The 24,569-nt window shown below is 38.6% G+C and overlaps 1 protein-coding gene across 4 annotated transcripts in view; it reads left to right on the top strand.

The window, feature by feature from the left end:
• LOC117993327 (trehalase-like) overlaps positions 1 to 24,569 on the top strand; it is a 49,914-nt gene that overhangs the window by 12,766 nt on the left and 12,579 nt on the right. The window contains exons 2-15 of one of the 4 annotated variants that reach the window (XM_069506554.1): positions 967 to 1,182; positions 1,214 to 1,326; positions 6,590 to 6,727; positions 7,527 to 7,639; positions 9,688 to 9,843; positions 10,699 to 10,864; positions 12,308 to 12,460; positions 13,404 to 13,481; positions 15,630 to 15,742; positions 15,893 to 16,059; positions 16,850 to 17,020; positions 18,566 to 18,781; positions 20,062 to 20,170; positions 23,614 to 23,749. In XM_069506554.1, coding sequence (XP_069362655.1) covers positions 1,250 to 1,326; positions 6,590 to 6,727; positions 7,527 to 7,639; positions 9,688 to 9,843; positions 10,699 to 10,864; positions 12,308 to 12,460; positions 13,404 to 13,481; positions 15,630 to 15,742; positions 15,893 to 16,059; positions 16,850 to 17,020; positions 18,566 to 18,781; positions 20,062 to 20,170; positions 23,614 to 23,749 — 1,793 coding nt within the window. In that variant the 5' untranslated portion in view covers positions 967 to 1,182; positions 1,214 to 1,249. Of the gene's footprint in view, positions 1 to 966; positions 1,327 to 6,589; positions 6,728 to 7,526; positions 7,640 to 9,687; positions 9,844 to 10,698; positions 10,865 to 12,307; positions 12,461 to 13,403; positions 13,482 to 15,629; positions 15,743 to 15,892; positions 16,060 to 16,849; positions 17,021 to 18,565; positions 18,782 to 20,061; positions 20,171 to 23,613; positions 23,755 to 24,569 lie in introns of all 4 variants that reach the window. The other 3 variants (XM_034981117.2, XM_069506556.1, XM_069506555.1) reach the window with 3 other exon arrangements.

The raw sequence follows: 24,569 nt of genomic DNA, 5'->3' as shown, positions 1-24,569 counted from the left end.
TTTAACGACGGTTTATCTATTCAATAGCGCTATTGGTACGATAACTCGTGACAGTGCGTTTCCGAACAACGCAATGCAAGATAAACTCCGTTTAAACTTAACTCGCCAATGTGCGCCGTTTATCGGTTCCATAAAGTTATTTGACGTTTCATCTGTCAGTAGGTACTTAGTTGATGGTTTGCGTATTTTTAGGTTAAAAAGTATTTTAATACTTCCCGTTGACCTAGAATCATGAAATTTGGCAGGAAGGTAGGTCTTATGGCAGACATGAAGGGAAAAACCTGAAAACCGTGAATTTGTGGTTACATTACAAGAAAAAAATTAAAATGGGTTTATGAACAAATATTGCGATTTTCAACTTTTAAAGTAAGATTACTATACTTTTTTTTTTTTATTCAGATACAAGTTAGCCCTTGACTGCAATCTCACCTGGTGGTAAGTGATGATGCAGTCTAAGATGATAGCGGGCTAACCTGGAAGGGGTATGGCAGTTTTTATTAAACCCATACCCCTTTGGTATCTACACGGCATCGTACCGGAACGCTAAATCGCTTGGCGGCACGGCTTTGCCGGTAGGGTGGTAACTAGCCACGGCCGAAGCCTCCCACCAGACAAAATACGAAGTGGGGTATGAAATAAATATCTTATGAAAAGGCTTTACTTGTACATTCTAAAACAGGTTTTTATTTATTTTTGTGCGTAATAGTTTTTGATTTATCGTGCAAAATGTCCATAATATACGATTGTAGTAAGGAACCCTCAGTGCGCGAGTCTGATTCGCACTTGGCCGGTTTTTATTTACGAATTCTGTAATTTTTGATAAATGTAAAATGTGAAAATCCATACAACACTGTTAAATTTCATAGTTTTAAGTTTTCCCTTCTGTCGGCAGAACTTTTCTTAGTCCCAACTTTTTTTAGTCTTGTAGTCTTTCTAGAAACTAATTTCCGTTTTTCTTTGTTCCAGAACCGGGCACAGAATAGTGTCCTCAACCCGAAGTGTGTGACCCACAAAAATACCGCCCACCATGACCGGCCAACCCTTCAGGAGGAAGCCTTTCAAAATCCTCAGCACATTTCTAAACACATAGACTAAACACCAAAGTCAAAACTATCAGTGATAGCCTAAGTTCCTTTATTTATTAAAGAATTCTGCAAACGAGTGATATTAGTGTAATTTAGTGTAATATTAGTGTAATTTAGTGTAATATTAGTGTAATTCAGTGTAAGAATAGTGCCATAAGTGAACAATGATTGTGATAAGTGTTTTGTTGCTCGCGTTGGGCGTTGTAGCGGATCGGTCGAAACTACCAGCTCCGTGTGAAAGGTGAGTTATCATCATCATCATCATCATCAATCCATCGCCAGCGCACTACTGAGTACGGATCACCTCTTAGAAACGGTGATAGTCTAGTAGTGACGTCGGCCTCATTTTCGACACTTTTCAGGTGACTGGAGAGGTAAATACTATAACACATAGGTAGGTACTGATTTATAGTATCAGTAGCTGATGCCCGTGACTTCGTCTGCGTGGATCTAGGCTTTTGAAAATCCCGTGGGAGCTCTTTAATTTTCCGTGATAAAAAGTAGCCTATATGTCACATATTCAGATCTATAACTATTCTCGAATGCAAAAAACCACGTCGATCTGGTGCTCCGTTGCGGCGTGATTGGACTAACAAACCAACAAACAAATACACTTTGGGATGGGTATAGTTTAAGACCTGGAGAGTGACATAGGCTACTTTTTATTCCGGAAAATCAAAGAGTTCTCACGGGATTTTTAAAAACCTAAATCACTCAATGAAGCAGCAACACTGAGTTGACACTGGGTTACAGTGGGTAACACTGAGTTACACTGGGTAACACTGAGTTAACACTGAGTTACACTGGGTAACACTGAGTTACACTGGGTAACACTGAGTTAGTAAATCAGAAGGCAGGTACTATAATATCTAGTTAGGCAGTTAGGTTAGGTTTACAGTCGTCATCGTCGTCATTCATTCGCGAGAACAAACAAACAGTCACGCAAGGCCGCGGCATTTCCGGATTTATTTTATCGCATACACTCACCAGTTGCTTTGTTAACATTCATATGAGATATCTGATGGATTATAAACTTAGGTATATAGGTAACTAGGTAATGTTGTCGCATTTGTATTTGGCGCCTTTTGAAATAAAGTCGCGTGATCTATTGCGTGGCGAGGCAACCATCTTGAGTCGATTGTATAAATAATCGAATAATAAATGCGAAAGTGTGTCTGTCTGTCTGCTAGCCTTTCACGGCCCATCCGTTCAACTGATTTTGATGAAATTTGGTACAGTGATAGCTTGCATCCCGGGGAAGGACATAGGCAACTTTTTATCCCGGAAAATCAAAGAGTTCCCACGGGATTTTTGAAGACCTAAATCTACGCGGACGAAGTCGCGGGCATTATCTAGTCGAATAATAAATGTGAAAGTGTGTCTGTCTGTCTGCTAGCCTTTCACAGCCCATCCGTTCAACTGATTTTGACGAATTTTGGTACAAAGATAGCTTGCATCCCGGGGAAGGACATAGGCTACTTTTTATCCCGAAAAATCAAAATTCCCACGGGATTTTTAAAAACCTACATCCACGCGGACGAAGTCGAGGGCATCATCTAGTATCTAATAATATAAACCATAGATAAATGTTACTTGCCAACAAAAAACCGGCCAAGTGCGAGTAAGGCTCGCGCAACGAGGGTTCCGTACTACAGTCGTATTTTTTCGACATTTTGCACGATAATTCAAAAACTATAATGGATAAAAATAAATAAAAATCGGTTTTAGAATGCACAGATGAAGCCCTTTCATATGATACCCCACTTGATATAGTTATCGTACTTCGAAAATTGGAAATACTAACTGTTAGTTCATGACCACAATTTAATGTTTTTTGTGTGATGTAACCCTAAAATCCACAGTTTTCAGATTTTCCCCCGAATGTCTGCTAGAAGACCTACCTACCTGCCAAATTTCATGATTCTAGGTCAACGGGAAGTACCCTGTAGGTTTCTTGACAGACCGACAGACAGACAGACAACAAAGTGATCCTATAACGGTTCCGTTGTTCCTTTTGAAGTACAGAACCCTAAAACTACTAACCTTGACGAAAAAACAAATATACAGTTAACAAAAATAAGATTATTTAAATGTCTAATTACGCAAATTATATCACGCAAAATGTATGATAGGTATGATGATTAAATTATAAAAACATCCGATCTTTTTATGAACACTTTGATTTTGATTTTTTGATTTGATTTGAACTCCCGACCCATAGAGATAAAGTTAAAGATACATATATATCATACATAATATCATAAGCATACTTTTTTTTAATATTGGGCTATCACGCCTATTTTGAATGTTTTTTTTTTGTCAAATGATAATAATTATACTTACTCAAAATAATTCCTAATTAGAGACGATACTGCGAACAAAAAAAAAGATTTGCTTTGCTTGTTTTGATAGTTAGTAATTTTTTTAAACAAAGATATCACGTATGAGTTGCATGTTTTTTTTAAAAATGATAACTAAACTGAGCATTAAACATTTTCAAGCACTTCTCAAGATGATCATGATGATGATGATAATTCGAAGTGTGTTCCAGACAAACGTAGTTACATTACGCTGCCGAAAGTGATGAACATCGGCCTTTAGAATGACATTTCATCCTTGTAGAGCGTTGTCTCTGCCAGTCATACCCATATATATGACGCTTTGTCGGTTTCAACGACCGAGACAGTGCTCTACAAATCTGCTGTCTCCTTCTAAAGGTCGATGTTCATCACTTTTGGCAGCGTACTGTAGCTTGGTTTTCATTTAAATACCTACTAATTACTAAAGTTAATAAAATTTTATAGAAATATTCTATAGGAACTAAATTATGTGGTTTTTCAGAATTCAACTTCAAAGTAACACTGTCTCAAGATTCTAAATATATAAAAGAAAATGTGATTGACTGATTGACTGATTGACTGACTGACTGATCTATCAACGCACAGCTCAAATCACTGGATGGATCAGGCTGAAATTTGGCATGCAGATAGCTATTATGACGTAGGCATAATAGCTATAAAAAAAGGATTTTTGAAAATTCAAACCCTTCGGGGGTGAATCAGGGGTTTGAAATTTGTGCAGTACACGCGGACGAAGTCGCGAGCATAAGCTAGTTTACATATAAATCTTCTTACATTAAGCTTGGGTAACTTTAAAACTAGTAATTATGGGGAAATCTGGCAAACCACAAGCATAGAAGTTTCTAGAACTTGTAAACACAAGTTTTAATCTCGTACGATAGTACGGAACTCTTCGTGTGCAAGTTCCACTGGAACTTGACCGGATTTTTTACAAACGCCGCTTGAAATAATAATTCGATACTGCGAATCAGGAAAACAATGCTCTTGGATCATTTTAATAACAATAGCAAAATGTACACTCAGCTAGAAAAATACCTATAAATATCTATTTATAAACTTAGAAAATAACTTACTATTTTTCCAAAATAATATATTTAGTACTTACTAGCTGATGTCCGGCTTGTCCGCGTGGATTTAGATTTTTGAAAATCTCATGGAAACTTTGATTTTCCGGGATAAAAGTAGCCATTCACTCTCCAGGTCTTTAACTATAGCCATGCAAAAAATCACGTCGATTCGTTGCTACGTGATTGAACAAACCAATCCTCTTGATAGGGACTCTTACAAAAATCAAAATGGCGGATTTTATGTGCTCTCATGTGCGGGCTGAAAATGATGCACTTCTAACCGCAGTCGGTGTCTTTTTGAATTACTTGTTAATCCATTGAAGGTTTGCTACGAAATATTACTTTTATATCGCTCAGTAAAGCAGCAATATACTCGTAGAACCAACCAATGTCAAATGAGTTTGATGGCTTTCATTTTAGTGATGACTAGCTTATGCTCGCGACTTGCGCGTGGACTCAACAAATTTCAAACCCCTATTTCACCCCCTTAGGGTATGAATTTTCAAAAATCCTTTCTTAGTGGAATCCTACGTCATAATAGCTATCTGCATACCAAATTTCAACCAGATCCGTCCAGTAGTTTGAGCTGTGCGTTGATAGATCAGTCAGTCAGTAACCTTTTCCTTTTATAATTATTTAGATAACTGAGTTAGCGAATCTGGTATTCCCTACCCAGGTAAAAGTTGTTACTCGAACTCGTTTCAAAAAAAGTCAAAATTTTATAGATAGTTCAGTGAGTATCTCTCCTAAGTAACTATGTAGTTACTTCGATTGATGATAATTGATATTATAGATTAGTAACAAGACATGTAGTTACGTAACAGCGAGCACATGGAATGAGTAAATATTTATGAGTAAATATTTGCATACTATTGTGATGTCGCCTGTACTATTCGCAAACATGTGACCTATACAATACTATCTGGTTTGAACTGGATTTTCCTGTATGTCTCGTAGTCGTACCTACTTGTAAAATGTAAATAGTTCTCTTAGTGTGCTTGAAACGCACACATAACTCTCATAAGTCAGAGATGCGTACCTGGGATCGAACCCTATACCTCGTACCCTGTACCCACCGAATAAGAGGCCTAAGTGTTTAACCACTAAGCTATCATAGTTTTTTCATCATCTAAATACTTATATTAAAAAAACCGGCCAAGTGCGAGTCAGGCTCTCGCAATGTGGGTTCCGTACTACAGTCGTATTTTTTCGACGTTTTGCACGATAATTCAAAAACTATGATGCATAAAAATAAATAAAAATCTGTTTTAGAATGTACAGGTGAAGACCTTTTATATGATACCCCACTTGATATAGTTATCTCACTTCGAAAGTTGAAAATACTAATTATAGTTCATGACCACAATTTTTTTTTGTGTGATCTAACCATAAGGGGTTTGAAATTTGTGTAGTCCACGCGGACGAAGTGTACGGGACGGGTGTCTTTAAAAAAAGAGTGAATAGGCATCTTCTAGGTAAACGCGTCCCATCTTAGGCCGCATCATTACTTTCCATCAGGTGTGATTGTGGTCAAGCGTGTGCCTATGTATAATATAAAAATGAATCACTAAATGTGTTGCTCATCGCAAATCTCGAGAACAGCTGAACCGATTTCGCCAATTCTTTTTTTATAATATTCCTTGAAGTACGAGGATAGTTCTTACGGAGAGAAAAAATTAATTCAACCTCCCCCTCAATTTTCTAAATCTCCACCCGAGCTAGTAGCTAGTAGTAAATAAATAAAAAAAGATAGATAGATATATTATGGGGACTATAAAAAAGAATTTTGAGAAAATCCATCAGAACTTTTAAAAAGTTGCTTAGGTACATTGACTTATATATACCTTCGTATGGACAGGGCCATTGAACAATGAACAAGCAAAATGGCACCGACTCATTGGTGCTTATGCACCAATGCAACCTCAGTGACGTCTGGAATTCAAACGGGTCGTTTATTAGTATCTAAGAGGTGGCGCTGATTAATTTAGTTCCAAAACCGTGAAAAATTTTGTTCGCTTGACCATATCTTGTCATTTATATCGATGCTTAGGTATAATATTTTGTTCCTCATTTCCAGCATGATCTACTGCCATGGACCACTGCTACACACGGTGCAGATGGCAGGCCTCTACAACGACTCTAAGACCTTCGTGGATAAGAAGATGAAGTCGCCGGCTGATATCGTCATGGAGAACTTCCAGAGAATGATGAACAGGTGCTTATTTCACTGATAACATTTAGAAAAATATCCTTAATTTAAAAAAAACCGGCCAAGTGCGAGTCAGACTCGCGCACTGAGGGTTCCTTATTAGTTATTACAGTCGTATTTTTTCGACATTTTGCGCGATAAACCGAAAACTATTATGCATAAAAATAAATAAAAATCTGTTTTAGAATGTACAGATAAAGCCCTTTACGATACCTCACGTGGTATAGTTATCTTACTTTGAAAATTGAAAATTTATATAATAAGACCGTATACCTATGTGGGTACGTGCTTTTAAAATGCAATTATAGCAATTTAATATTTTTTAAATATCTAAATTAAAAGTAAAAAAAAAAAATTAAATGTAAAGTTAAAATAAATTAAACTAAATCTAAAACCTCATCGAGACCACCGCAGCGAGGCATTGTACCCAAGATGCTGGCAGCATTACCCCTTTGGATGGCCAAACTAATTCTTTGACCAAGGTAGCTGCCAGCTCTCGGGTCATGTACACATTTAATTTCTTTTTGTGATGTTACCACAAATTCACGGTTTTCGGATTTATTCCTTTACTTGTGCTATAAGACTTACCTGCCTGCCAAATTTCATGTTTCTAGGTCAGCGGGAAGTACCCTATAGGTTTTCTTGGCACACACGACGGACAGACGGACAGACAGACAGACAACAAAGTGATCCTATCAGGGTTCCTTTTTTCCTTTTGAGGTACGGAACCCTAAAAGCCTTTAAAAAAACGTTACAAACGCGCCCATGTTCTAAAAGTTCAATATCCATTCCGTTCTTGTTCCAGGACAGATTTTCGACCAACGAAGGCGGAGATCAGGAGGTTTGTGGACGATAACTTCGACGTCGAAGGCTCTGAGTTCGAGGACTGGCAACCCTTGGACTGGAAACATAACCCTGGTATGATATCATCATGATCAAACCATCGTCGGCTCACTGCAGAGCACAGGTCTCCTCTCAGAGTGAGCTCAGTGTTTGGCCATTGTCTAGCACGCTGGCCATGTGCGGATTGGTTGACTTGGGACTTGCACACCTTTGAGAACATTATGGAGAACTCTCAGGCATGCAGGTTTCCTCACGATTTTTTCCTTCACCGTTGCAGCAAGTGATATTTTAATTACTTAAAAACGCACATCCACTCCGACGCACTCCGAAAAGTTAGAGGGTGCGTACCCGGGATCAGACGTCCTAACCACTGGGCTATCACAGCTTCTTAATACATATTATATCAATTAACTGGCGACCCGCCCCGGCTTCGCATGGGTGCAGTGTAGATACTAATTACTATTGTGGTGTCAGTGAGATTTCAGTTTTCCTAGGGATCTCTAATTTTTTGAGACTTAAAATATAGCTATAAACCTTCGTCTTGAATCGCTCTATCTATTGGTGAAAACCGCAATTAAATCCGTTGCGTAGTTCAAAAGATCTACGCGTTCATACATACATACATACAGACAACGGGAAGGGACTTTATTTTATATACTATGTTAAGATTAGGTACCGTGCAGTTTAACTGGACCCCCAGTAGACGATAATGTTGCATATTGATAACAAAAACCTAGGTCATGATAAGGAGTGATATAATTACCATATCAATACATTGTAATAACATGGCATGCGGTTGAAAGTTCAGGTTATTTTCCTTTTAAATGCAGTTCAATTGTATTTTGTTCATAATGTAATTAGTTTACACAGATTATTGTAATGTATAGTTTACTTTCTCACAATGTCTATAAATTAATCATTTATTTATTATCTTTCTGTAAACATTTGTATTTGTCCGTCTATAGTTTGTTTAGCTTCTTTCTATATATAAAAATGAATCGCTAAATGTGTTGCTGATCGCAAATCTCGAGAACATCTGAACCGATTTCGCTAATGCTTTTTTTTATAATATTCCTTGAAGTACGAAGATGGTTCTTACGGAGAGAAAAATTTTAAAATTTGAATCGACTGTTAGGCGGTACGAAGTTCGCCGGGGCAGCTTTTTCATAAATTTTCCAATCCTTAAAATTCCAATTCTGTATACGAATACTAAAGCTACGAGGGTTCCAAACGCGCCCAGGGTTGAGAAGAGGCCACAACAAAATAAATGTTTACGTGCCAAAACTCATTCGAAAATTCACTCACTCCGCCGGAGGAATAATATTTTTTTGGAGAAATAATTTTTTCATTTAAGTTTTTAAAAAAAATATATTTTAAAATCAATATGAGGTTTCTACACAGTTTTTGGAACAAAGTTAACGCTAATGACCATAACTACTCAACTTTATATGCTTACTAGCTGTTGCCCGCGACTTCGTCCGCGTGGAATTAGGTTTTTAAAAATCCCGTGGGAACTCTTTGATTTTCCGGGTTAAAAAGTAGCCTATGTCACTCTCCAGGTCTTAAACTATACCTATGCAAAAAATCACGTCGATCCGTTGTTTCATTACGACGTGATTGAAGGACAAACCAACAAACAAACACACTTTCGCATTTATAATAAGGGTACTGATTCTGATTTCTAACATACACTCGATCAGATCTTACTACATTTGTATCATCCCTTTTTAAAAAAAGAATATTAGCCAAGTTAATTTTTGAGTAATATACCCCTTTCCCCTCCAACTAAGCGTAAAGCTTGTGCTAGGAGTAGGTACGACAATAGTGCAATGGGTGGGATTTGAACCGCCGACATTTCGGTTTTCAGTCCGCACCTTTAACTTTCTAATGAATTATGAATTACTAGATGATGCCCGCGACTTCGTCCGCGTGGATTAAGCTTTTTAAAAATCCTGTGGGAACTCATCAATTTTCCGGGATAAAAAGTAGCCTATGTCCTTCCCCGGGATGTAAGCTATCTCTGTACCAAATTTCGTCAAAATCGGTTGAACCGTGAAAAGCTAGCAGACAGACAGACAGACAGACACACTTTCGCATTTATAATATTAGTATGGATGTTACAGCCTTCCTGCAAAGGATAAAGGACCCGCTGCTACTGGAATGGGCTAAGAGTCTGAACGAGCTGTGGCTGAACCTGGGCAGGAAGATGAAGACCGAGGTCAAGGAGAACCAGGATCTGTACTCCATCATATACGTCGACAATCCTGTTATTGTGCCTGGTGAGGAACTAATATTATCTAAATATATAAAAGGAAATGGTGACTGACTGACTGACTGATCGATCTATCAACGCGCAGCTCAAACTAGAGCACTTTCAACAGCTGACTTTAGAGCCTCAATAGCTCAACCGGTAAAGGAGTGGACTGAAAACCGAAAGGTCGACGGTTCAAACCCCGCCCGTTGCACTATTGTCGTACCTACTCCTAGCACAAGCTTGACTTGACGCTTAGTTGGAGAGGAAAGGGGAATATTAGTCATTTAACATAGCTAATATTCTTAAAAAAAAAAAAACTACTGGACGTATCTGGCTGAAATTTGGCATGCATGGCAATGATAGCTATTATGACGTAGGCATCCCAGTGGCGTGCACAGGTTTGAAGCCAGGGTAGGTATTAGTTAGCTAGGAACTTGTTTATTGGCAGGTCAAAATGAAAAATATGCAATGAGCTGTTACAACTGGGGTAAGCAGAGCATTTATGCCTCTATGACCTATCTGCTAAGAAAGGATTTTTGAAATGGAACCCCCAAAGGGGTGAAATAGGGGTTTGAAATTTGTGTAGTCCACGCGGACAAAGTCGCGATCATAAGCTAGTCTTAAATATATAAAAGGAAAAGGTGACTGACTGACTGACTGATCTATCAACGCACAGCTCAAACTACTGGACGGATCGGGCTGAAATTTGGCATGCGGATCGCTATTATGACGTAGGCATCCGCTAAGAAAGGTTTTTTGAAAATTCAACCCCTAAGGGGGTGAAATAGGGGTTTGAAGTTTGTGTAATCCACGCGGATGAAGTCGCGAACATAAGCTATAGTACCTAATAATGGTGAAAAGTTAACTGTATTTTTTCCAGGCGGGCGTTTCCGAGAGTTCTACTACTGGGATTCGTACTGGATCATCAAAGGGTTGCTGCTGTCTGAGATGCACGCCACTGCCACCGGCATGGTCACCAACTTCCTCAACATCGTCGACAAGTACGGCTTCATCCCCAACGGCGGCAGGATCTACTACTTGATGAGGTGAGGAACAACTTCGACAAGGAGGCTGACAAGAATTCAGCTGGGCTGGGGAACGCAAAGCTATATCAAATCTTCGGTACTGCAAAGTCTTAAGACCAAAGTCTTCAATGAGTGTTTTCTACCGGTAATGACGTATGGAACTAAACCGTGGACACGACGAAGTGGCCTCGTCCACAAATTAAAAGTCGCTCAACGCGCTATATAGCGAGGTATGTAGGGTATCTCTCTTTGGGTTAAATCCGAAACAGGGAAATTCGTAGTTCTTCTACTGGGACTGGTACTGGATCATCAAAGGGTTGCTGCTGTCGGAGATGCACGCCACCGCCACCGGCATGGTCACCAACTTCCTCAACATCGTCGACAAGTACGGCTTCATCCCCAATGGCGGCAGGATCTACTATTTGATGAGGTGAGGAACTACTTCGACAAGGACCCTGACAAGAATTCAGCTGGGCTGGGGAACGCAAAGCTATATCAAATCTTCGGTACTGCAAAGCCTTAAGACCAAAGACTTCAATGAGTGTTTTCTACCGGTAATGACGTATAGAGCGAAACCGTAGACACGAACAAGTGGCCTCGGCCACAAATTAAAAGTCGCTCAACGCGATTGTATGTACTATGTACCGGGGTATGTAGGGTATCTCTCTTTCGGTTAAATCCGGAACGGGTAAATTCGTAATTCTTTAATGAGTGTGTCCTACTGGTAATGACTAATGACGTATGACTCATCCACAAATAAAAAGTCGCCCTTGGATTCGTGGAAAAACAAAAGTGCTGACATAGCTGAAATGATTAGAAAGCTGGCGACAGTTTCCTTCGCGGTTCTGATTTGTTCCGTAGAAGAATTCAGCTGGGCTGGGAACATTTGCAAAGCTATATCAAATCTTTGGTACTGCAAAGCCTTAAGACCAAAGACTTCAATGAGTGTTTTCTACCGGTAATGACAAATTAAAAGTCGCGCAACGCGCTATGTAGTGAGGTATTACTTTCGGTTAAATCCGGAACGGGGTTGGGATGTTTTATTTGTTATCGTTAACTTTTACAAAATATGGGATTTTTTGAAACTATTTTTTTGGCGTTTTTTTTTTGTAGTATCATATCAGTAATCTTCATTCTCACCTGTCTTCATTTTTGCTAGCGTTCTGGTTACACCCTGTATAACGCGTACAATTTTAAGAAGAATATTATGGTCCTTGTCACTTTGTAGTTGTTATAATCCATTTGAAAATAAACCAATATCAGTTCATATTTTTATAATTTTTTAGTGTTTTACCTACACTTCAAGGAAATTACTAAATAATTTTAAATACATATCAAAAATTGCGTAACCGGCAGGATCGAACCTGCATCTTCTGGGTTCGCGCCCGATGCCTTGACCACTCGGCCACATACCTCGGCTCGGGGGCTCGGATCAGTTCAATTATTGAGTTTTTTTCTTTATAGATCTCAACCACCTCTCCTCATACCAATGGTGAAATTGTTGATGGATGACATCGGAGACAAAGACTTCCTCAAGCAGCACATTGGTACAATGGACAAAGAGTTCGGTTTCTGGATCAACAACCACACCGTCGAAGTCGAACACAATGGCAGAACGTAAGTTCAATATTTTTCGTCGATTCAGGATCAAACCGAGAGTCCCTCACTCTAGTTCACTCTGACCATATTGCAACTTCAGATTGGACAGCTTGTTTTGCGCGCACTATACTTTTTAATAAAGTAATTTTCAACACGCTTGCTCATAAAGTGGCTCTAATTTCACCGCAATTAGGCACATAATAACACCTATAATCAAACTGTGACTTTTTGATTGCTATTATTCACAAGTGAGTTATAGAGTTTTTATTTTATTTTATTGGTTGAGTTTTGAGTTGCTTTGTTCTTAAAAAAGTTCAATGACACCTATATAATCAAACTGTGACTTTCTCATTGCTATTATTCACAAGTGAGTTATAGAGCTTTTATTTTTATTTTGTTGGTTGAGTCGCTTTGTTCTTAAAAAAGTTATGATACAAAAAGATCGTGTTCAATAGTACAAATAAATTTTTAGTATTCTTTTCTTCACAAGTGTGTTGAAAAACGTCGTATGATACACGTGTGTATTGATGATTATAGTTCTCGGCTCTCTTAAAACCCTCACCTCACGGCTCGGGTCTCAATGGCGCCTCAGCGGTAATCACCAACATTACACACTCGTAGCATAATGTACTATTTTAGCGTTTAAACTACCGTGAGTGATTTCCATTATAAATACTATCTGTCCCGGCTTACTCACGTGTGTAGTCGACGTTAGCCCGACTAGTTTCGAACCCATCCGGGGTCCTTTTCCGGGACCCCGGATGGGTCGGGGGGGGGATCCGGGGTCGGGGGACTCCCTTGAAAAAGGACCCCGGATGGGTTCGAAACTAGTCGGGCTAACGTCGACTACACACGTGAGTAAGCCGGGACAGATAGTATTTATAATGTACTATTATTTAAATCGCTTCGTGTTGTGTTTTCATTATATAAAAAAAACAATAAAATGATTAATTGATTGCAGATATCACATGACGCGGTACTCAGAGCAATCGCAAGGTCCAAGACCAGAGAGCTACAAAGAAGACATTGACGTTGCTAGGTGAGATAATTTACTTTTTTAAAATTCAATTTAATGCATTAAATAATTGTGGCACAAAACATTAAGGCCTACCTCTGTACAGTGCGACAAGGCTCACTTGGCACTTGAATGACATTTACAGGGGGGCGCTGTTGGAGAACAAAGGCTTAGAATATTCGAACAAGAACAAAGGGGACATTTGACGGCAACGTTAGTTCCGATTTACACCACGCGCCATGATAGCCTTGTTGTACTGTACAAATAATGAGAATAAACTACACGTATTCTTTTTTTTTTAATTCACATACAAGTTAGCCCTTGACTGCAATCTTACCTGGTGGTAAGTGATGATGCAGTCTAAGATGATAGCGGGCTAACCTGGAAGGGGTATGGCAGTTTTTTTTAATAAACCCATACCCCTTTGGTTTCTACACGGCATCGTACCGGAACGCTAAATCGCTTGGCGGCACGGCTTTGCCGGTAGGGTGGTAACTAGCCACGGCCGAAGCCTCCCACCAGACCAGACCAGAAATTTTAGAAATTATAAAATTCCAAACTCCTGCCAGGAATCGAACCCGGGACCTCCCACTTATAAGACCACAGCGCTCACCACTGCGCCAGGGAGGTCGTCGAACGTATAATAGTATGCGACAGGTTGAGATGACAATCAGGGTGGGGACGCCCCGCACAGCCCCCGCGTTAACCCGACGTGGGATAGCGCGGGAGACGTGCGGGTGTGCGGGCGTCCCCCCGCTTCCATCTCGCGCTGTCGCGAACTATGTAAAGATGCCAACAAAAGGAGAATTTCTTCAAATAAATTGTAGGACAATGAAATTTTATTTCATTGTTTTGTTTCATAATAATTGACTCACTTGACACACAAGTATTTTATGGCCATTTAACAACGGATAGGGCACGTAGAAATAGTTAAAACCATAGAGGTTAAAACTTATAGTTAACAAAATAATGAGTGCTCATAAATTTTATTACTGTTTGAAATCGTCTATATGACACGGAATTACATTCCTAATGTTAAGTTTTTGTTTCTCTTGTAAAAAGCGTTTTTGTATTAAATATAAAAAATAAAAACCAGCCAAGTGCAAATCAGACTCGCTCACTAAGGGTTCCGTACTACAATCGTATTTTATCGACATTTTGCATGATAATTCAAAAACTAAAATGATGCATAAAAATAAATAAAAATCTGTTTTAGAATGTACAGGTGAAGACCTTTCATATGATACCCCACTTGATATAATTATCTTACTTCAAATATTGAAAATACTAATTATTAGTTCATGACCACAATTTAATTTTCTTTTTGTGATCTAACCCTAAATTCACGGTTTTCAGATTTTTCTCCTAAAGCCAGCTATAAGACCCACCTACCTGCCAAATTTCATGTTTCTAGGTCAACGGGAAGTACCCTGTAGGTTTCTTGACAGACAGACGGATAGACAGACAGACAACAAAGTGATCCTATAAGGGTTCCGTTTTTCCTTTTGAGATACGGAACCCTAAAAACGGTCAATTTTGTCTTGTACAATACTTGTCTGTATATACATAAGGATATAAATAAGCCGTTTTTTTTGGTCAACCTCGCACTTTTCCGATCCAAATTTATTTTATTTTTAGGTTAAGGGTCACTTACTGACCATAAAATCACAAAATGCTGACAGATCCAGGTGAAGCTTCGATCGCAATCTTGAAGGAATTTTTTTGGCCGATATCTCGAAAACTATCCACTTTAGGGCAAAACTTGTGCAGACCATTATTGTAGAGATTAAAATTTCGCATCTTTTGTTTCCTGTAAACTTTCTTGTAAAACTTACCGTTTACGATTTATGACCGATTTAATGAACCGGCTTTTCAAATATTTTAAAAGTTATCGGCCGAAATAGAACAATAACGGTACGGTGCGGTTCGGTAACAACGTACTAACCATGATAAATAATATCTGTCCCGGCTGTGTTTAGTCGACGTTAGTCCGACTAGTTTCGAACCCATCCGGGGTCCTTTTTCAAGGGAGTCAGTTCGCGCACGCGCCGCGGTTTTGACTGCGGGCCGCGCGTGCCGCTGAGCCCGTTGTGAGGGTTGCTGGAGGGGGGGGGGGGAGACAGCTGCCGATCGTCTAACCATGTACTAGCCATGATTATTTTTCGTTCGCAGACATTTTGACACGGTAGACAAAAAGGAAGAACTGTACGCTGAATTGAAATCCGCCGCGGAGTCCGGTTGGGACTTCTCATCTAGGTGGTTTATACTCAATGGCACTAATAAAGGTTTGTATTGGTTTTGTAAACGATTTTGTATTGGTCCTCATAGGACAGTAGTGCTATATTCACTCTGAGAGGACCCGTGCTCTGCAGTGAGCCGGCGATGGTTTGATCATGATGATGATGATGAATATGCTTTAACACGTGTCTCCACAGGCAACCTCACAAACCTGAAGACGCGGTCAATAGTACCCGTAGACCTGAACGCGTTCATGTGCTGGAACGCTCAACTGATGGCAGAGTTCCACGAGCTTCTGGAGAACTTCGAGAAAGCCAAGTATTACAAGACCATGCACGCCAAGTTCAAGGAGGCCATTGAACATGTGAGTTTGCTTTATTTATTGTTAACAAAGCTTTTTGACCTCATTCCACCCTCTTTTTCTACAACCGCACCGCGCGCCACCGTAAGGAATTTCACCCTCACCACCTGGGTGTCTTTCCACGCACATGCAAACTGTGAAACCAACTCCCATCGGCGGTGTTCCCACTAGATTACAACATGGGGTTATTCAAGGGGCGGACGGATAAAAATAAATAAAAATCTGTTTTAGAATGTACAGGTGAAGACCTTTCATATGATACCCCACTTGATATAGTCACTCACTTCGAAAGTTGAAAATACTAATTATTAGTTCATGACCACAATTTAATTTTTTTTGTGTGATCCAACCCTAAATTCACGGTTTTCAGATTTTTCCCCAAATGTCAGCTATACCTGCCAAATTTCATGATTCTAGGTCAACGGGAAGTACCCTGTAGGTTTCTTGACAGACAGACAGACAGACAACAAAGTGATCCTACAAGGGTTCCGTTTTTCCTTTTGAAGTGCAAGGGTGGTAAATTTGGGTTGGTTTTGTTTTATTTTTACGACAATTGACAACGAAGCAAACGCCATCTATTGTGGCTCGAATGAACTCTGAACATCGACCCACGCGTAGTTCTGCACCTTGATGCTAGGTGGCGCCAACATACTTTGAACAAAAATAGATTTTCAGTAAATACGAGACGCTAATTAGTAGTTCAAAATTTACAACGTCACAGAAGTACGGAACCCTAAAAATCAATAAAAGTAAAAAAAAATATGCATTTTGATTTTGGTGAATTTTTTTCTAGGTTCTATGGCACGAGGATGTGGGCGCCTGGCTGGATTTCAACCTGGAGTCCGGCAGACGGAGAGACTACTTCTACCCGACCAACATCGCGCCACTGTGGACTGGCTGCTATGATATAGACCGCAGCGATTACTATGTTAATAGGGTCATCAATTATTTGGAAAAAGTTAAGGTTAGTTAGTTTTCCTTTAAATTAACCAAAGATTATGAATGGTCGTCTCCCCGTGCATAATAATGGTATACGTCTCTAAATATTAAGTTTGGTCTGGGGCGAGGCTTCGGCCGTGTCTAGATACCACCCTACCGGCAAAGCCTTAGAGGCTTTGGCATCCGCTAGTCTAAATATATAAAAGGAAAAGGTGACTGACTGACTGACTGATCTATCAACGCACAACTCAAACTACTGGACGGATCGGGCTGAAATTTGGCATACAGATAGCTACTATGACGTAGGCATCCGCTAAGAAAGGATTTTTGAAAATTCAATCCCTAAGGGGGTGAAATAGGGGTTTGAAATTTGTGTAGTCCACGCGGATGAAGTCGCGAGCATTAGCTAGTAATTAATAAAATTGAAAGTATAACAAACAAATAGTTATATATAGATAAAAAAGCATTAGACTATAATAAAGTAGGTAGGTATTTCATTTTTAATAATATGTAAAAAATTTGAAGGTCCAAAAAATATCTATACCTACCTATGTATAAAAGGAAAAGCTGACTGACAGATCTATCAACGCACAGCTTAACTGGACGGATCGGGCTGAAATTTGGCATGCATACCTATAGCTATTATGACGGAGGCATCCGCTAAGAAAGGATTTTTGAAAATTCAACCCCTAAGGGGGTGAAATAGGGGTTTGAAATTTGTGTAGTCCACGCGGACGAAGTCGCAAGCATAAGCTAGTATAATTATAATTCTCTTACTGGCTTAAGCTAATTCGGTTATTGAAAAGATGTTTTTTTTTTTTTTTTTGTTGTTGTTATTGTAAACTGAATCCATCGAAAAATAAAACTCCTGATTGGTTATAATCGCCATAATTAAGGCCGTCAAATTGTATTTTCTTCATAACTTTATCTATTACCATTTTTCTATACTTTTTTGTTGTAATAGACAAAAGAACCCATTTATTATTTCAACTCAATCTTAAGTTTTTCTACATGTAAATATAATATTATATGTATAATATGTATACATAAAAAGCTGTGATAGCCTAGTGGTTAGGACGTCTGCCTTCTAATCGGAGGTCGGAGGTTCGGTCCCGGGCACGGACCTCTAACTTTTCGGGAGTTATGTGCGTTTTAAGTAATTTAATATCACTTGCTTTAACGGTGAAGGTGCTTAAAAGATCGTGAGGAAACCTGCATGCCTGAGAGTTCTCCATAATGTTCTCACAAAGGTGTGTGAAGTCTACCAATCCGCACATGGCCAGCAATAGCGTGCAGGTCATAGAGGCATAAATGCACTGCTTACCCCAGTTGTAAGCTCAATGCATATTTTTCATTATGACCTACCAGTAAACAGGTTCCTACCTAACTAATGCCTACCCTAGCTTCAAACCCTGTGCACGCCACTGGCCAGCGTGGTAGACTATGGCCACACCCTTCTCACTCTGACCTGTGTTCTGCAATGAACTGGCGGTGAGTTGATCATGAGATGATGTATACATTTCTGTACAGTATATTTTGGAAAAAAAAACTCGAATCTTTATTTCCCCAGGTTGATGTCTTTGAAGGCGGTATCCCCACTACATTCGAGCACTCGGGCGAGCAGTGGGACTATCCCAACGCGTGGCCCCCACTTCAGTACATGGTGGTGATGGGGCTTGACAACACACGCAACGAGCAGGCCATGCGTCTCGCCAGCGAAATGGCCACTAAATGGGTTCGCTCCAACTTTGAGGTCTGGAAACAGAAGAAGGCCATGTTGGAAAAGGTAGGACCATAATTGGGTATTTGACTCCAATTTTTTTTATTACTTTATTATAAACTAGCTTATTCCCGCGACTTTGTCCGCGTGGACTTTACAAATTTCAAACTTCTATTTCACCCCCTTAGGGGTTGAATTTTCAAAAATCCTTTCCTAGCGGATGCTAACGTCATAAAAGCTATCTGCATGCCAAATTTCAGCCCGATCCGTCCAGTATTTCGAGCTGTGCGTTGATAGATCAGTCAGTCAGTCAGTCAGTCACCTTTTCCTTTTATATATATATAGATTAGTGTAAATTGCTAAATTTCGCGATTCTAACTTTAATAGCAATGATAATCGCAATCTTAACATAACAGAAAAAATATCTTTGTTAGTGTCTGTCAATAAAATTGTGAAATGTTCTCGACAGTCGACGAGTAGTTCTGCTCGCCCAGGTCTATTCTTCAAGACCTAGCTTTGGAAACCTGGGCTATTTGTTACAAATCAATTGAGCAGAGCTCGCGCCTGATTGCCGATCGAATCCAGTGGATTAGGCCTCTGTCCACCTTAGCGGAGCGGAGAGGAGATGTGTTCAGATGACCAATCAGATTTTTAAAAGATGACGTGATATTTTTTCACACTATTTATTAAGAATCTGATTGGTCGGGAAACCAGGCCTTAATCTGACACCAGAGCTTTTAAAAGTCCTTTGGAGGGTTGGCTGCTAGTTTTCACTTTTCGTGATAAGTTATCGGAACTGAATTCTCAGGATTTTTATATTTTACGATAATTATTTGATAGAATGAAATTTTTTAATCTAAATATATAAAAGGAAAAGGTGACTGACTGACTGACTGATCTATCAACGCACAGCTCAAACTACTGGACGGATCGGGCTGAAATTTGGCATGCAGATAGCTATTATGACGTAGGCATCCGCTAAGAAAGGATTTTTGAAAATTCAACTCCTAAGGGGGTGAAATAGGGTTTTGAAATTTTGTAGTCCACGCGGACGAAGTCGCGAGCATAAGCTAGTCTAAATATATAAAAGGAAAAGGTGACTGACTGACTGATCTATCAACGCACAGCTTAAGCTACTGGACGGATCGTGCTGAAATTTGGCAAGCAGATAACAATTGTGACGAAGGCATCCGCTAAGAAAGGATTTTTCAAAGTTCAACCCCTAAGGAGGTGAAATAGGGGCTTGAGATTTGTTTGGTCCGTGCGGACGAAGTCGCGAGCATAAGTTAGTCACTAGCATAATATTTTTTATACATCTTGATTCTTGATATTTTTATTCTTTGCAGTATGATGCCACAATTTTCGGTGGTTTCGGTGGTGGTGGCGAGTACGTCGTGCAAAAAGGATTTGGCTGGACCAATGGGGTTGTCATGGCTCTACTCAACTTATATGGAGGTAAGGGAATGTGGACTTTATTACTAGAGGTGTTTGGTCGAGGGTTGCTTGCGACAAAAATATGAAAATGATAGTTAGATTCATATCATGAAGTTAATGATTTTTTGAATAGTATTCATTAAATTAGAACATAATGGTAAATTGAATTCATGATATTATTGTTTTATATCAATTGTTCATTATATTGAAATTCAAATTGAATGGAGCTTAAATTGAACTCATTATATCTTTTGACATAAATTGCTAGTCATTAAAATAAACGTTACTTTCATTCAGTTGGCTACTTGACTATTTTTGTAATATTAAATTTTCAAATAATGCTTTTCTTATTCTTAAAAAAATAGTCAATTATCCAATAGTGTACATACTTCATGGCTTTTCATTAAAATATTTTTTTGTTCATCCATTTCCTCATCGTGAAGTTGGTGAGATAGGTATGTTATTATTAAATATTTTTCTGTTATAATAATTGTTGTGTACCTATAATTAAAATATAATATAACTCTCCCCATATTATGTGTGGATAATTTTGGTTCTGGTATATTTTTAATATTCTCTACTCTATTTTTATAATACAAATATATCAATTATTGAAATTGTATTTGTTTAAAATATATCTGATATATTTTGTTTATATTATGTATGATTCTTATGCTTTCATCAAAAACGGCTTTTGTTCTTTATATTATATTTGAATTAGTGATGCAACGAGTATTCGCATTCGCGGATATTCGCATATTTTTGCATATTCGCATTCGCATTCCGCGAAATTACTGCGAATGATTTGCGAATATTGGAAAAAGTTTTTTGATGTAATAGGTTAATAAAACAAGATTCATTAATTTCTTATGTTTTTAATGTAATAAAAAGTAACTTAACCTCGTAATCACATTATCAATCTTCTTTTTATCATTTGGTTACGGGACTGCAGCCAAGGTCACCAAGCCATAGACAAATAGCGCCAAATTTAAACAAAAACTGAATATTCGCATTTGCATTCGCTTTCGCGGATGTTGGTAGCAGATATTCGCATTCGCATCCGTGAATGTCCAAAATATGACATTCGTTACCTACATCACTAATTTGAATGTTATATTTTGTGAGAGCTAATATATTATTTGATTTGCGCTTACTATATTTTACTGATATTTATTGTACTTTATCCTGGTCACAGCACATATTTGATGCAACCAGCCACGTAAATTCAAATTTTAGTTAGTTTTTCGAAAATAGTTGACTAATCATACATCCAAGCATAAAAATTTTGGTGAAAAAATACTCATTTACTTCATATTTGTTCCTGACAGATAATTTTCTGAATTTTCCCAGATTTGCACAAATATGAAGTAAATGAGTATTTTTGACCAAAGTTTTTATAGAAAAACACGTAGATGCATAAATGTTGTGTCCGCAAAACTCATTACCATAAGCCTTAGATTACGAAAAACTAACTAAAATTTAAATTTTCGCGGCTAGTTGTATCAAATCACCTTAAATGTTATTTTTTTTCTTATAGCTCGGTATATATCGGTGGGCACTTTAATATGGGCTAAATATTTAGGGCAATATCTCACTAGGACACCACTGGCGGCGCAACTAATCGCGCTACCAACAAAATGTATACAGCTATGGAGAGTACCTACCTCGCCTGGTGTTTGCTTGATTGTGCAACCAATTAAAAGTTATTAAATATCGTGAGAAAACCTGCATGCCTGAGAGTTCTCCATAATGTTCTCAAAGGTGTGTGAAGTCTACCAATCCTCACATGGCCAGCGTGGTAGACTATGACCAAAACCCTTCTCACTCTGAGAGGAGACCCGTGCCCTGTAGTGAGCCGGCGATAGGTTGATCATGATGATGATTATGATTGTTGATATGAGGTGATTGTTCTAACCCTGGTATCTACTCTGGTGTTTTTCGATTGGTAGCTCAATATATCACGGTGGCGCGACCGGTGGCGCCGCCATGGTGTCCTAGTGAGATATTAAAGATTAGTTAATGGTTATAAACAATTTAGTCACAACTTGCACGTAGAACTTGTACTGTTCTTTATTTTGATATATTACACGAATAAATCACATGTTAATTAATAATATAATTTGTTATGATGCACAAAAAATCTTAGCACGTTACGTTTTTAAGGTCTTATTTTCTTGAATTTTTCTACAGTTTTGTTGAATTGGACTGGCAATTTTTATTATTTTAGAGACTATCAGTCTAGTGGTTTAGGACGTCGACCTCTTAGTCAGGAGGTCTGGAGTCCGATCCCAGGCACGCACCTCTAATTTTCGGAGATGTAAATATCACCTTGCTTTAACAATGAGGGAAAACATCGTGAGTCAACCTGCATGCCTGTCTTTTTTTTTCTCAATATGTATGATGTCTGCTAAATCTATGCCAAAACCTTTCTCACTCTGCGAGGAGAGCCGTTCTCTGTAGTGAGCCGGCGATGGGTTGATAATGTTGACCTAAACTATTACTTGCTTTTACGGCTAGGCATGACGACAAATCAAAGGTACCTAGTCATTTCATAGTCTACCTAGCGTCAAATGTAGGTAACATTTGACGCCTGCCAGTATAAGTAAAGCCTCGACGTTTTGTTACAAGTTTCCTAACTGTGAACCTAAAAGTGAACTAAATAATAATGAAAGTGTAGGAATTTGTTAGTGATTCTCTCAAATTATTATAGTTTTAGATTTCACTATAGTTTGATTTTAGTTTAGTTTGTAACGATGGGGCTGCCATATAGGTCACCTATATAAAAGCCCCTTAAAAATCAGTTTTTTTTTTAAATTACCAACATAAAGAATGTTTAACAAATCCAATTTTGACACAGCAAAAAACCACGAAGGTTTAAAAAGTGTGTCATTCCGTCTACTTCTTAATACATATTTTTTTTATTTATTTATTTTTTAAATTCTTTATTATCAATAAATATTTTACAAAACATATATAACGTTATATTATAATGTTTAACTTAAATTATTAATACTTACAGGCTAAGTCGCGCCTCTTAAAGTTTATAAAGGAATATTATCTTACACGTTTAATCATAGATAGTTACATTTATATCACAAAACGAATTAATTGAATGCAATATACTTAAATGGTATATTCGCTTACAAAAAAAAAAAGTTATTATTTGTTTGAAAAAACGCGGGTACAACTAGGTAAGTTATGCCTACTCGTATTAGTAAACTGTCTCAGCTTGCATTACGAAACCGGTACACTGGCCAGTGTACGGTCCGCGTGCAGCGCTACCCTGCCCCTCGCACATGTACGGTAGGCAGGCGAGAACGGGGAATTCAAGATTAATACATATTAATAGTGCTTCTAATTACATTTTATACAAAAATGAGGATTAAAAACTATAAAAGCCATAGAGCAAATGCCCGTATAGAAGTGCCCACCGCGTCAATGTTGACCGGTGTGCATGTTGACAGACACGTTGTACGCAGCGGACGAGTTCGGCGACTCGGCCGGCCAATCGGGAGCGGTGTACGGCGCGCACGTGGGTGCGGGCGGGATCTTCACGGCATTTCTGGTGGTTATCGCCTCTGTGGCCGCCGGTGCTTTGGGGTGAGGTGAGTTAAAAGTATCTTTCTCTACTAATTTAATAATTTTCGATTATTAATATGAATATTCGCTATATTACTCAAAGAGTATGTAACCACTACGTTTTAATATTCACCATCATCATCATCATTAACCGATAGATCAAAAAGAAAAATAGACTTTATCTTATTGTGATAAAAGTTACCAATTATCCTATGACTTAATCAACTAGAAAAAACGTGCCGAGCGAGAGCCACAAACTGGAGAGTGGTGTCCCACTCGCACAGTTGCTATTACAAAAAAAAAAAACAAATCCTGGTGGTAGGCTTGAACCATTCATACTTAGTTCATTATTCAACAAGCTTATATTATTTAGCTTTAATTTAATAAATTTTTTGTGTGAGAAAAGTCATTCTACATAATAATCTGTGGAGTGTAGATCAATCATTCGTAGAAGGTAGGTAATTGCGCTTGTATACTAGCAACCCTAAAATTTCAAAATGACGTGAAATAATGTGACAAATAAAAGAGTTTACTGGCGAAACAATCTGTGCCCAGTTGGCACACCTAAAAGCCAATAATTGGGAATTGAATTGAATCAACGGTTAGCGGACTGAAGTCAGAATGGTCGCCGGTTCAAACCCCACCCGTTGCACTATTGTCGTACCTACTCCTAGCACAAGCTTAACGCTTAGTTGGAGGGGAAAGGAGATATAGTCATCATGATGAATTTGGATAAAATTCTTTAACAAAAAATCTTTGGAAACTAATCGTTCACGAGATATATCCCGCTGACAGACAGACAGACGGACGAATGGACAGCGGAGGCTGAGTAATAGGGTAC

The sequence above is a fragment of the Maniola hyperantus genome, chromosome 23, assembly GCF_902806685.2.
Source record: "Maniola hyperantus chromosome 23, iAphHyp1.2, whole genome shotgun sequence".
Lineage (NCBI taxonomy): Eukaryota > Metazoa > Arthropoda > Insecta > Lepidoptera > Nymphalidae > Maniola > Maniola hyperantus.
The sequence above is the reverse complement of the archived record's forward strand: the minus strand, read 5'-3'. Positions and strand labels throughout refer to the sequence as shown.